This window comes from Montipora foliosa, chromosome 2 (assembly GCF_036669935.1).
Source record: "Montipora foliosa isolate CH-2021 chromosome 2, ASM3666993v2, whole genome shotgun sequence".
NCBI classification, from domain to species: Eukaryota; Metazoa; Cnidaria; class Anthozoa; order Scleractinia; family Acroporidae; genus Montipora; species Montipora foliosa.
Window position 1 is genome coordinate 3052744 of NC_090870.1, and position 12500 is coordinate 3065243.

The 12500-nt window shown below is 38.3% G+C and overlaps 3 protein-coding genes across 3 annotated transcripts in view; 1 reads left to right on the forward strand and 2 right to left on the reverse strand.

The window, feature by feature from the left end:
• Window positions 1–2771: 2771 nt before the first annotated feature.
• Window positions 2772–4814, forward strand: LOC137992072 (uncharacterized). Its single transcript, XM_068837159.1, has 5 exons — window positions 2772–2797; window positions 3314–3366; window positions 3464–3613; window positions 3698–3799; window positions 4173–4814. Exon 5 carries the CDS (start codon window positions 4233–4235, stop codon window positions 4653–4655), a length of 423 nt encoding a protein of 140 aa, XP_068693260.1. The 5' UTR covers window positions 2772–2797; window positions 3314–3366; window positions 3464–3613; window positions 3698–3799; window positions 4173–4232; the 3' UTR covers window positions 4656–4814.
• Window positions 4815–5004: 190 nt separating this feature from the next.
• LOC137992071 (uncharacterized) lies at window positions 5005–7005 on the reverse strand. The gene is made up of 4 exons (XM_068837158.1): window positions 6568–7005; window positions 6376–6440; window positions 6069–6150; window positions 5005–5375 (listed from the first exon to the last, which is right to left on the reverse strand). The coding sequence occupies exons 1-4, from the start codon at window positions 6738–6740 to the stop codon at window positions 5291–5293; spliced, it is 405 nt and encodes a 134-aa protein (XP_068693259.1). The 5' UTR covers window positions 6741–7005; the 3' UTR covers window positions 5005–5290.
• Window positions 7006–7880: 875 nt separating this feature from the next.
• LOC137992070 (osteoclast-stimulating factor 1-like) overlaps window positions 7881–12500 on the reverse strand; it is a 13133-nt gene continuing 8513 nt past the window's right edge. The window contains exons 9-11 of the mRNA XM_068837157.1: window positions 10470–10548; window positions 10143–10235; window positions 7881–9564 (exon numbers count right to left, since the gene is read on the reverse strand). Coding sequence (XP_068693258.1) covers window positions 9518–9564; window positions 10143–10235; window positions 10470–10548 — 219 coding nt within the window. The 3' untranslated portion in view covers window positions 7881–9517. The remainder of the gene's footprint in view (window positions 9565–10142; window positions 10236–10469; window positions 10549–12500) is intronic.

Consider the following 12500-nt stretch of genomic DNA (forward strand, 5'->3'; position numbering starts at 1 on the left):
TTATTATATGGGATAAAACACCAAAAAATTATCTTTGATGTTGTGGGACCAAGCAAGGAATCCCGAGCAGGCAGTATATAGCTCCATCTTTCCCACTCAGGTAGCCAATCATAGCACGGGATTTGGTTCTGCTCAAGGAGCTAGTCATATAGTAAGAGCTTTTATTATATTTTCAAATTCGGATAATGCATTCTCGTGCTCTGATTGGTTCAATCAATCTCGGTTATCAACTCATACACCTTAGTTTGACCTTATGTGGTAAATGATAGTGCTAAGCGTTGCTAAGCTAAGAGTTTTTCGCTGGAAAGCCAAATTTCTCTCTGAATAAAACACAAAAAAAAAAAACGTTTTTGTGGAAAGTCTGGATCAATAATTACGACGTTTAGAAGCATGTGAAAAGGTAAGAAATGTTTTTGTGACGAGCCTGCGTCTGTGTGACTACAAGGTCTTACACAACATCACATCAGTTCTCATTAAATGTTTTCGATTTCGCTCGGATTTGCTTGCTTTTTACGCTCGTATTTCGTACTTTCTAAAATTTTGGAGTTTAAAGAATTTGATAAAACAATTCTTCCATTTGCACTTGTTGGATATGAGATTGGTTATAGCCAACTCGGCACTACGCACCTCGTTGGCTATTTAACAAATTGATGTCAGTTTTTCATGCGTCTGTCCTGTTATTATTGATCATGAATTTCGTCATAACATTGTCAAAGGAACTGTGGATTAATAACAGGACAGACGAATGAAAACCTGACATCAATGTTTTTTACAATAACAAATAAGCAGAGGGGTCGAAATTAAGTCAAGACACAAGAAAAACACGAGACAACAATGAGAAACAATGAGAAACTTCAATTTTATTCAAGATGACAAGAGCAATATCGCATCAATATCGCATAAATTATACATTTATGAGTCTGTCCACTTATTGACAATAAAAATTTCCCAATGAGCGTGCCAGAATTTTGCAGTCATTGCAAAATTACCATCTCATATCCAACACACGCTCATGGAATAATTAACAATTATTCCATGAACGCGCATTGGATATGAGATGGTAAATAGCCAACAAAGTGCGTAACGCCGAGTTGGTTATAACCAGTCTCATATCCAACAAGTGAGAATGGAATGATTGTTTTATTAAATTCCTTAAACTCCAAGAGTTTGGAAGAACGAAATATGAGCGAAAAATGGGAGAAACTCCTAAGACGTGATGCTGTGTATCACCTGGTGGTCAGACAGACCCAGGCTCATCACAAAAACATTTCTTTCCTTTTCGCGTGCTTCTAAGCTTCGGAATCAATCCAAACTTTCCACAAAAACGTTATTTTTTGCTTTACACCGAAGGAAATTTCGCTTCATGGTCAAAAAATTTTTAGTTTAGCAATGCTAAGCGCAATCATTGACCATATATGGTCAAACCAAGGTATGACGAAGGGCTAACGCTCAAAACGTCAGCTTTTAGCATCTCTGTACGGTGGCCAATTTACATTATCAACTCCATTGATAAAACCAAATTTTTGTATACTACTTCCCCACCGACGCAGCACCACAGTTTCTTTAGAAACTATCCCCTTCATTCATTTAAGGTATATGAGCTGATAACCGAGATTGAGTGAACCAATCAGAGCACGAAAAATGAATTCTCCGAGGCTGAGAAATTAATAATTGTTAATTATACCATGCTCTACAAATGTCAGAAACTGTCTGCATCAGTTTTGTTGTTTTTACAAAAAAAAGTAGGGAAGATTTATCCATAATTTGTGGGTGTTACATAAAACAATTTGTTCACTCGCGCTTGTTGGATATGAGGAGATTATAGCCAACTCGGCGGTACCCGCATCGTTGGCTATTGGGAGCTTTAGCAACAACGACGGGAACGGCAACGAGAACGTCATGTAAGAACATAAATTCACGTTACTGCGATCACTTCGCGACTTATTCCAAGCTTTTTAATATGACAAAGGTGTGGCAGTCCCTCAGGAATGAAACCGTTACGAGCGGTGCTTTAATAATTTAGGGGAGAAAAATGAAAATTTATCTCCAAGTGCTGACGTTCTCCATAACACCTCAAACTTGGTTTATTTCACGTTGTTGCTTTGCCGACGACGGCAAAGAAATGGACAAAAATGAAAAACGCACGTGCAGAGCGTGCAAAGCTATGGTCAGCTATTGTTTTTGTCCACTAAATATGCAAATTTGTAACGTTCTCGTTACCGTCGCCGTTGTCGTTGCTAAAGCTTCCTTTATATATCCAACGCGCGCTCGTGGCATAATGTGCTCAGTAACACTGGGTAACATCACGTTGGAAATTTCCACAGGCGTGTTTATTCTCATGATGAACTAGACCGGCAGTAGTCAACCCTGATGGATTGATACAAACTCCAGTTTTTGCTTCTGAAGATTTGTTTCCCACCGTTTAATGCCCTGATTTTTGGAGAGAATTTCCTGAAGAAGATTGCATGGTTTTGACCCGGGGGTTTTGATCACTGATCGCGATTGTTCTTCGTTCAAAGAGTTCCGCAGACCGCAGACTTGCTTACCTTTGAAGCTTGCAATCCAAGGTTTCCATCGGCTTCTTGGCGTGCGACTTCAAAATGCGTATTGCCCTCACTTGAAGAGGAGCATTTACAAGATGCAATCCCGTTACCACAAATATTGCAACTGTTTTGAGTACCTTTGAGGACATTCACAGTGGATCCGGAGGAATTACATTTTGCTTCCGCCATACCTACATGTAGCTTCACAAAATATTCACCGTAAAATATTCCAACCGCTGGAAGGACCCACAAAGGTAGAAGGTTAAAAAGGTCATTTATAATGTTTTCTAGCAAGTCATATAAACATGTGTAACGATTCAGACTCCGTGACAAAACATTGAAACTGGGTCGGAAAAGATAACCGATTTTAGCGGGAAACAACACTATGCGACCGCAATGCACGTGCTCAAACCGTTTCCAAATTTGGGATGTTCACTTCCGCGCAATTTCATTGGCTTGATAAACAAAGAGGAGTTGTAACCAAGGAAGTAGCGTGAAAATCGCTTTGTCTGAGAGACTGTAAACATTAAAGGCCCGGTTTCACCCACATGCTTTGCGGGCGTTTATTATTGTTTTGAAATGCCAAGGCCGTTTGTGATTGGCTGTTACCAGGTCGTGGGGTTTCCCTGAATTTGTCGTGTCGCGGCAATTTACTGTGGAAGCGGCAAGATATTGTCAGATATCGCGTTAGGTTTTCGAAGTCAAAATCTTCGCCTAGTCGGTTATGACGAGCTATCAGGAATACCAAAGTATTAATTTTTATGGCTCAGGAATTGCAGACGTGAACGAGGACGATGAAGGAAAAATAGACATCACTACCGAGGTGAGATATTTCGATTTTTCAATGCGAAGCACGCGCGCCAGTAATTTTACATTTCGCTAAAACTAGCTCATGTTAATATGTATTCGATCCATTTCAGGAACCAGGAAACGCAGAAAATACAAGGATAACCTGTTCATGTTCAGGGAAATGCGCAAAAAAGCGGGGAAGAGGATTATGTCCTTGCAAAGAATCAAACCTTCATTGTGCAGAAGCTTGCAAATGCAACAGATCGAAGTGTACGAATCAGGTAATGATAAATCTATACACGATCAAAACCAGTAATTCTTTAAGTGACTTCTGGGAAATATCGCTTATGTTATTCACTATACAGGTGGCAGCGACCGTGGTCACTCAAAGAAGACAGGAAAATGGCATTCCGGATGGCGCCGATCGCTTCGAGGCAGACGTCGAGCAATCTTCTACAGCGATTCAGGTAAACCTTCATTAAAAATTTGTTTCTTTTCCTTCTTTGATCATGGTTTAGTTTGGATGGATTGTTCATGACCATGATGGACTGTAGCCCCTTTTATCTGAAGCTTAATTCTACAATCCCAGTTGCACTATACACAACCAGAATACTTGGAGTTTATATCAGACATATGTTTTATGTAAACATGGCGCGTCTGTTTTGAAACTCTTTAGTGTGGAGTGATTCTGAATTCAAAGTAATTTGCTCCCAGGGAAAATATAAAATTATGTTACATTGGCAATAATAATTACAAAAATAGTAGTTATAAAAGAAAGCTCAGAGGTTCATACATTTTCATAGTCCCTGTTTAATTTATTTTCAATCTATATGCTTATAGGAATTCATTCAAGGACTGGATGAGTCTGCCAAGGATCGCCTGCTGGTTAGATTATTGAGTATGGGCAGGGGCAGTTTAGATGTTGCTAAACAACTGGTTGCGGAGAACTTACCTGAGGAACCTTCACCCCCGAGTGACCTTCCATGGTGTCAATGTCGTGTCTGCGTTCCCATGGAAACTGAACAGGAAAATGTTTGCTGTAAGAAGCGACAATGTATCACTTCTTATAGAACATTCAACAATATTTGTCTTGACAGAGATATTCTTGAGGTGTGCATCAAAGCACGGTGTGACATTAGGGCAGATGAGTTCCATTTCTCAATGGAAAGTTTCAGCAAAGCAGCTTATCGCCAGTTTGCTCTATGGAAGTATGGCAAGTTGGGTAGGGGAAACAGGCGTGTCCTACCTGCCTGTGTAGTAAGGTTGATTAGACAGGCTTACCCTTCTGCTGATGGCAGATACATGGCATTTAGAAACAACTAAGCCACAAAAAACTGTCAATCAGTCATATCCAACAAACCTTCAGGGAGCTGGTCAAAAGTGATTTACACAGACAGGACCCACCACTCCACTGAAAGACTTAGTGTCACTTCTAAACCCCCCCCCCCCCCCTTCTGCCCCCTTTCCTTCGTGAACTGTTTTTGTGCAGTTTGCCTGAATAATATGTTAACTTCATATGCACACAAACAATGAAGGTCCCCTGTCAAATCTTCCCTGAACTTGAATTTTTTTATTTTTGTCTGTTTTTCCCTGACATTTCCATGACCATGGCAACCCTGGTATATAATAAAAAGAAAGAACATAAAGCTGACAATTGGAGATTAACTTTATTCACATCATTTCACATACTTTGCCAAAAAAATTACTTCTATATATAAGATAATTTTGGAGAATGAGTCAAGTGCAAACCTAGAGGCCACTTGGCTAGAGTTGAATTTAGCTTAAAAATAATATTTTAAGTGGTTTTGTTAAAAAAATAGCAATGATGTGTAAATTATAAGCCCATTCGCTTGGTGTGAGTTTATATAGGCATTAGTTGTTGTATGTCAGTTTTCACATGGATTTTTTATTGAAGCGAGAGGGTCCCTTCAGTAATTCCTCTGTAGGTGGGGGTTCCTTCATTCCAATGGTGGGGGCAATTTGTTTTGAACAACTGGTAACACACTTCGGTTGACTGTGGTTACACCTGTTACATCAACATCCCTACAGAAAACACAACATTTGTCATTCACTGTTATCACAATTATATTGATATTGGAACCAAACTTCCACATTTTTCCATGGTCTACACTCTTATAGACCATGCAATGACATCGTGAAATGTACAAAACTGAAGTGGAGCCAAAGGCAAGTGGTTACACTGCAAAGTTTTGAACACTTTATGGCATAATCTTGCGTATACATGAATCATGGAAAAATGTGGTGGATTTATTTTATACCATAATAATGAAATTATCCAAGGGAATTAGATAAAATATCAGTGCTAAGTCGCGCACATGTGAAAAGTTGGACAATGTCAGTTTTTTCACTTGCAACCCGCCAAATGTTTTGCAATTTATTTCTCTCATTTTGTTGGCATAACAAACTTTTATGGAAAAAAGTGCCAACAATTTGAAATTTTCCAAAATTTTGCACCACGTGTTTACTCCACATCAGGGTCTATACTCTCATTGACCATAGCTCTACACCAATAAGTGTACAAGAAATATCACAATTGGGAAAAAGTTATAATCCCTCAGGTAAAATAAAGAGATAAAAGTATTACTTCAACCATTTGAAGTCACTTTTAATAGTAAAGTTTATAGGTTTCATGATGGCAACAAAAGGTCATTTATTCATTCTCACACAAACATTTCTACAAGTACAGCGTATAAGTATGTAACAAGACTAACTTACGAGTTAGAAAAATTTGCAGATAAATTAAATGGCTGTCCATCAGGCATACCACGAGCTGGTGTAGAACACAAAGGAATCAAGTCTGCATGAAACACAAAATAAGCAAAATAAATGAACTAGATAAATAACAGAATATGCATGAGCCCTTTCAAAACATCAACATTTCTAGTTATTGGAAAATGAAAGAAAAAGAATGACAAGAGGACATTCCATGAACAGATATAACGATTCAACGTATTGCTGGGATATACACATAGAATACATGTATACACGTCACTATACACGGTCTGTCAACCTATGGGCTTACCTACATCTTGAGTTGTTGAAACCTGAAATAAACGATCACCACTGGCCACAGGATCCCTGACATCTCTGAAAGTAAAATAGAAAATAAACATTCCAATAAGGTTCTGTCTCCAGATTAGAAGTAATCGCTCAAGCCTATCGCTCGCTCGCTCAAACGAAAGAACATGCCAAGAAACGAATGACAGAAAAATACCTTCCATGACTTCGATGCAGGAGAACTTCTGCAAACTCACTGTCTGTAAGCTTTCCGTGGCTTTCCTTTCGTTCTCGCCAGAGATTAAACACGGATTCGCGAAGACGAATGTACTTTGCCGTCCCAGGTAAGCGAGGTCTTCCAACAGGAGCACTTCGTTCCCTCTCCGCCATTGCCGATCACAACCTCTACATGCTACTATAAACTATCGAAATGAAAGACTAATCGAGAACACGAACCGGAATAACAACAAAAAGATAAACTACAATAACAGAGGTACTTATTTATACTTTTTTGAGAATCTAGAATAGGTAAATAATAGTGGATTGAAACGGATTTCAAGGCGAATCTACTTTTCGATCATTTTCAACTGCAAGAAATCAAGTAGAGATGCACGGGGCGCGCAATGCATTGATGGTGAAACCGGGCCTTTAAGACTTCATGCTGTTTGCCAAGACTTGGAAAAGTAAGCAGACATTTGTTATTGCATTTATAGTCGATAGACACAGCTATCACTGAGAAACAATGGCTTCTCCTTCATGGAATAGCAAAAAATCGTCCTCTAAAAAAGAAAGATTCCAAAGTGTCCCATGTTTGAATGGCAGAGGGAAGAGGAGTTCTGTGACATGCGAAGGGAAGGCTGAAAATGAACAGACACTGGTTGGAGTGGAGTCAAACAGCGAGTATCCTGCAGAGAATTTAGATGATCTCACCGAGGAAGAGCTTGATGAGTTGCTTAAGGAGGCTTGGGATATAAATCAACGGCTTAGGGTGTTCGAGAGAAGATGTAATTCGCTTCAAAGTGAGAACATTTCGGAACACGAATCAGGAGTAAAATCAAAGACAGAACGAAGCCGCTTCCTTCCCTCTCTTGTACCGACAAAGACTTCTCTTGTTACGGGTGTCAGTTTAGCAAAGGCAACTGAACAAGGTTCAAATGGAATGCATAAAAGTGGCGTGGTTAAGTGAATCTTGTAACTTGCAACCAATATTGGACAATACTTTATAGACACTCCCCTTTCGGGGCTTTTCAGTGCAATTGATGCTAAAATTTGTTTAGCACATTCTTAAATTTCTTTCATATTCAAAGTTACTGGCTATGTTTGACTGATAATCACTTTTTCATAATTGATTCCGACAAAAAAGGAATAATATCAGAATATTGGGGAGCATTTTAGATGATAGTATAGTGGACCGAAATTAAAGGCTTTATAGCCTCATTCATGGGACGAATTTCAATATATGAACGTTATTATTCAGTAAGGACAATTTATGGTCTGACAAAGAAACTAGGAAAAAGAAACTGAGAAAAATGCCTAGAAGGAACTTTTAATAATTATTGTAGGAAAAAAAACTATCAAAGTACAAAATAGTACTCCACCGTCACCCATTTAGAGCTGTAAATTATTTATATTGTTTCTTTTGTAGACACATTGTTATTTCTCAATACAAAATTACAGTATTACTGGTACTATTTTATCATAGGAAAGGAAATGTTGCATGACAGATTTTTCTGCTTGTAAGATTATTACCAAATGACAATTCTATACAATACAAAACTCAAACAAAACATCCAGCTTTATTATAAATATTATTAGGCCATCCCCTTTTTTTTTCGTTTAGCCTTGAAATCATTTCCTGATATTCGGGTCGGTCGGATTGAAAAAAAAAAACCTAAAAAGAAAATCACAAGAAGTATATAGGAGGCCTGGTACCACAGCATGATTGATGTGGAGCCTGGAAACAACAAGACATGAACCAATGTGGCCGAAAAGTTGGTTGATGTTATTGTAAAATTAGGATAACATGGGAAAAAGGACCAACCGCCGAAACTCCTTTGCAACATAAAAATGGTTCAACTACAGCGTTACAAGCAAAGATTTCGTAAAATATAAACAAGTAAAAATTATTGATAGGAAAGAACAATGCTTCAGTGACATCGCAACATTGTATATTCAATGAAGAATTATGTTAATCCTGAGCATATTTTCTGACGGGTAATCTTAATGCATTTGAACTTGAAAATGGTGTCACAATGTCACCGAAACGTTGTTCTTTCATATCGCTAACCTTCACCTTCACCTTCACCTTTATTGAGTTGGTAACGCTGATGAGGGAAGGAGAAAAGCTGGACATGGAGTCACCTGGAACAACGACCAACCAACAGAAGTCAATGGCGCACTTTGGCCGAGGCATTATGTGTTTTGAAACAGGAAGAGGATTAATGCCAATGAGGCATCAAACCAACTACAGCGTTACTTTTTTTTGTTTGAAAATGCCAAAAATTTGGGTCGGTCGGATGATGCTAAACAGAGAAAAAAAGAGGATGGCCTTAGAGTAGTTTAGTCATACCAGCCCAGAGTTGAAACCAGTTAACTTCCTTATGCTGGGAGTGCAATGAACATTAGTTGAGTGCTGTTGACTTGGGGTTGGAGGGTCAAGCTATGATGTGAGGAAGCATTCACTTTGAAGCTATTTTCACTCCCTGATATTTGGATTTCCATTTCAGCTTTTCTTCAATCAAGCTGAGGCAGAATAGCTGGACCAGAATTTTCTATAAGCAGCCTTCCTTACAGATCCCCTAAGTGCTTCATCACTGTTTATCTCTTGACTCTCCCTACCCTACTTTGAAAGAAGAAAACCTTAGAATGTCTGCATAGGATGCTAAAGCTTTATGCACTTCAAACTTCATGTCCCCAAAAAATGTATTATCATTATTGGGGTTTCATTTTAACAAAATTAGTATTGTGAATACAAATATTTTTTTGTCTTCTTTTAATAAAGAATATTGCACATGTGATAACAGCGACTGGAGTGAAACTCATGTGAAGGAACGGTTTGAGCCTTAAAAAGTATTGCTTTCACATGTTCATTGCTGGCATGCATGCATTTATCTTGTGCAACCATCAATGATATGCTGACTTCCTGTGGTACCAAAAAACCTCTTTCCTTAATCTGAGTCTTCTTCTTCTCCATAATCATCTGCTCCAAGTGCTTCTGCAAAAAAAAAGATACAGAAAACACTCCATGTAACAACTGAAGTGCTCAGATTAGGAAAGTCAATTGAATTATGAGAATACAAGTAGACTGAGTTACATGGCCTAAGACTGGAATCAAGGTTGCAAGTGACCTTATTTTGAAATAAAAACCTTATTTTTGAACATTAGTGCACACTCATAAACATACATCTCGTATATACAGTGTGGTCTGAATCATTCATTTGATTTTATTTATTTATATATATATTTGTTTGACACAAAGCTATTTACATTATACAAATAAAGAAAAGAAAAAAAAGAAAGAAATTCATGGTACACTGGTGGCAATGAGGTCCACCTTGAGGAAACGATGATGCTTTAGACCTCCCCAAATAACACATTGTACATGTTTAACTGTCAAACGGTTTTTACAGGCATTTGATTATTGGTTATTTGATGAATAAATACTTGTCAGGAAACAAAGCAATAGTATAATAGGGTATAGAATCTTGAGTCATTGAAAGTTGCTATTATAATAATTTATTATTTATTTTAATTACTATTATTACACTGCAAATGGCTTTTTTATTCACTTACCGACAGCCCCTCGTAAAAGTCTTCCACATTCAGGATCTCTTGCCAGGTCCATGGGTGTTTGCTTTGCATTGTTCTTAATATCTGTTCTTGCACCTGGTAAGCAAACATTTCCATCAAATGCCAATCAAAATCAACACATTCTACAACCATTCCCTTACATAGCAAACTAGAGGCATAGCAATAGCATGAATCAACTTGAAAGCTACAGACTGGTACATGTAACTACTTAACCCACTACTCTCTTCTTGCTTCTCCAACCCCGCCCCCCCCCCCCCCCCCCCCAACAACCTCCTGAGAACAAAGTACATTGGTAAGTTACTCTCTTACCACGCTCTAGCAACAACTCCACAATGTCTGGATGACTTTTCCAGGATGCTGAATGCAAAGGGGTATCCCCAAGTTTGTTCTAAAATGATAAAATGCACTTTATTATACAGTCGAACCTCCCATAAGTGGACACCCTTAGGACCAAGGGTAAGTGTCGGCTTACAGGAGGTGTCCACTTTAAAGTGCAATAGTAAACACTTAATGACTGGTCCCGAGCGAAAAAGTTAATTTTGTTTCCGAACCATCTTAATGTTTCCCAGAGGTGCAGCCGAGGGAAACATTGAGATTTAAGGGAAACGAAATTAACTGTTTCCCAAGGGACCAATCATGAAGTGATTTGTTATGTAGCACAAAAAGAAAACGAGCACTGGCAACAGTAACGGCAGTCATCAGTCAATATTCGCGGGTAACAGTGCAATGTTACCCTATGACGTCATAGATTTTGCAATGTTGCCCGATCAGAAACTTTTGGGAACTTTTATTGCTAGATGTCATATGAACTCAAAGTAACCAATGAGAGCATGTGCTGTTGAGAAAAAAAACTCAGCTATATAACAAAGGACATATAATACCCAACAACAAGTCTTTTAAATCTCTTTATTAAGACAACTTGTAATTGTGTTTAAGGTGTAGACAGGCCAAACACGACTCTTATTGGTCAAGATAGGAAATTCAAAGAACTCGGAGCTTTGCTCTAACATGTACATCATTCAAAGACCTCCCTTTTCTATATGAAACTAGCTGGGATAGGGTTTTTAAAGATTTCTCCCAGTAAGGGCTGGTTTTGTATAACATGCCATTTGTTCATTAGAATATGTTTGAGATTGGGTGACTGAGTTCCTGAAGCGTGCATCTAACTCAGCAAAGGTTCTTATTACAGGAAAGCAGATAAACTATGAGAGGAGCAGGATATGGTATGGAATTGTCTTGCAAGTTTTAATTTCAAGGAGACAAATGTTTGTGCGACTGGCTTGAAGAAAAGTTTTAAGCAAAAACTTTGATGTACTGTAATGAAAAAAAAGCTAATTGTAATTGGAATGACTATGTTTTGTCTAGGACAGCGTGCGATTAAATCATTTAAAAAATCAAAACCATTTTGTTAGAAATTTATTTTCTTGATATTGTTTACTGTCCGCTTACAGGAGGATATTTTAGACTCTGTGGACCCCGAATAGGTGTCCGTGTCCGCTTACGAGAGATGGCCGCTTACGGAAGGTTAAATATGTAGTGTTGTAGAGAAGAAATTCCTGGGACCGCATTTTGGTATCCACTTACAGGAGGTGTCCGTTAGTGGATGTTCGACTGTATAAACACCAATGAAATACCAAGAGAGCTTTCGTGTGAAAACATAAATAAACGGTAACATGTTATCTTCACACATGAAAAGATCACTGTTGTTAAGGTTTCATATGAAAATCGCACCTTTGGATGTCTTTCGTGAAATGATTTAGTATTTCATTGGAGTTTACATAATGTGTGGTTCCAGAAAATATCCATACCCCCCACGGAGGGTTTTTTCCAGTTTGACCCCACACCCCACTGGATTTTCCATTCCAGAGGGCTTCGCGTTACTTCCCCCACCCCCTGGAATTTCCATGATTTTTCCACTTGGTCCCCCATAGCCCTTGGAAATTCCAAATCCAAAAAAAGAGAATTAATTTATTTTGATCTACTTAGAGCTGTAATAAAAATTTAATTCTCCTAAAAACGACCGTAAAATGTTTGCACTAACAACTGAGCTTATTTAACACTTTAATGTCCTGGCAACTGACCTTTTCACTGTTCAGTTGAAAGAAGTTCTCATTCAAAAATCAAAAACAAGTACTGAATGTTGACACTAGTTTATGTGTATATCGTATACGTTTTGTAACCTACAACTGTAGTCGAAGTTTGAATTTATGCTTAGTCAAAACAACATATGGAATTACCTTGAACACACAAGAAACTATTTATTACATACTTATTTTTGCTGTCACAAGGCTGTTGTCTAACAGGAGCCCGGTAGCCTGGGGCTCCCAAAGAATAGCTCTG

Bases quoted from the DNA above. Each gene is read 5' to 3' on its own strand.
- LOC137992072 (XM_068837159.1), top strand. From the start codon at position 4,233: ATGGGCAGGGGCAGTTTAGATGTTGCTAAACAACTGGTTGCGGAGAAC.
- LOC137992071 (XM_068837158.1), bottom strand. From the start codon at position 6,740: ATGGCGGAGAGGGAACGAAGTGCTCCTGTTGGAAGACCTCGCTTACCT. The intron at 6,151-6,375 runs GTAAGCCCATAG...TGTTTCATGCAG, and splicing joins TTCAACAACTCAAGATGTAG to ACTTGATTCCTTTGTGTTCT. The intron at 5,376-6,068 runs GTAAGTTAGTCT...TGTTTTCTGTAG, and splicing joins TCTGCAAATTTTTCTAACTC to GGATGTTGATGTAACAGGTG.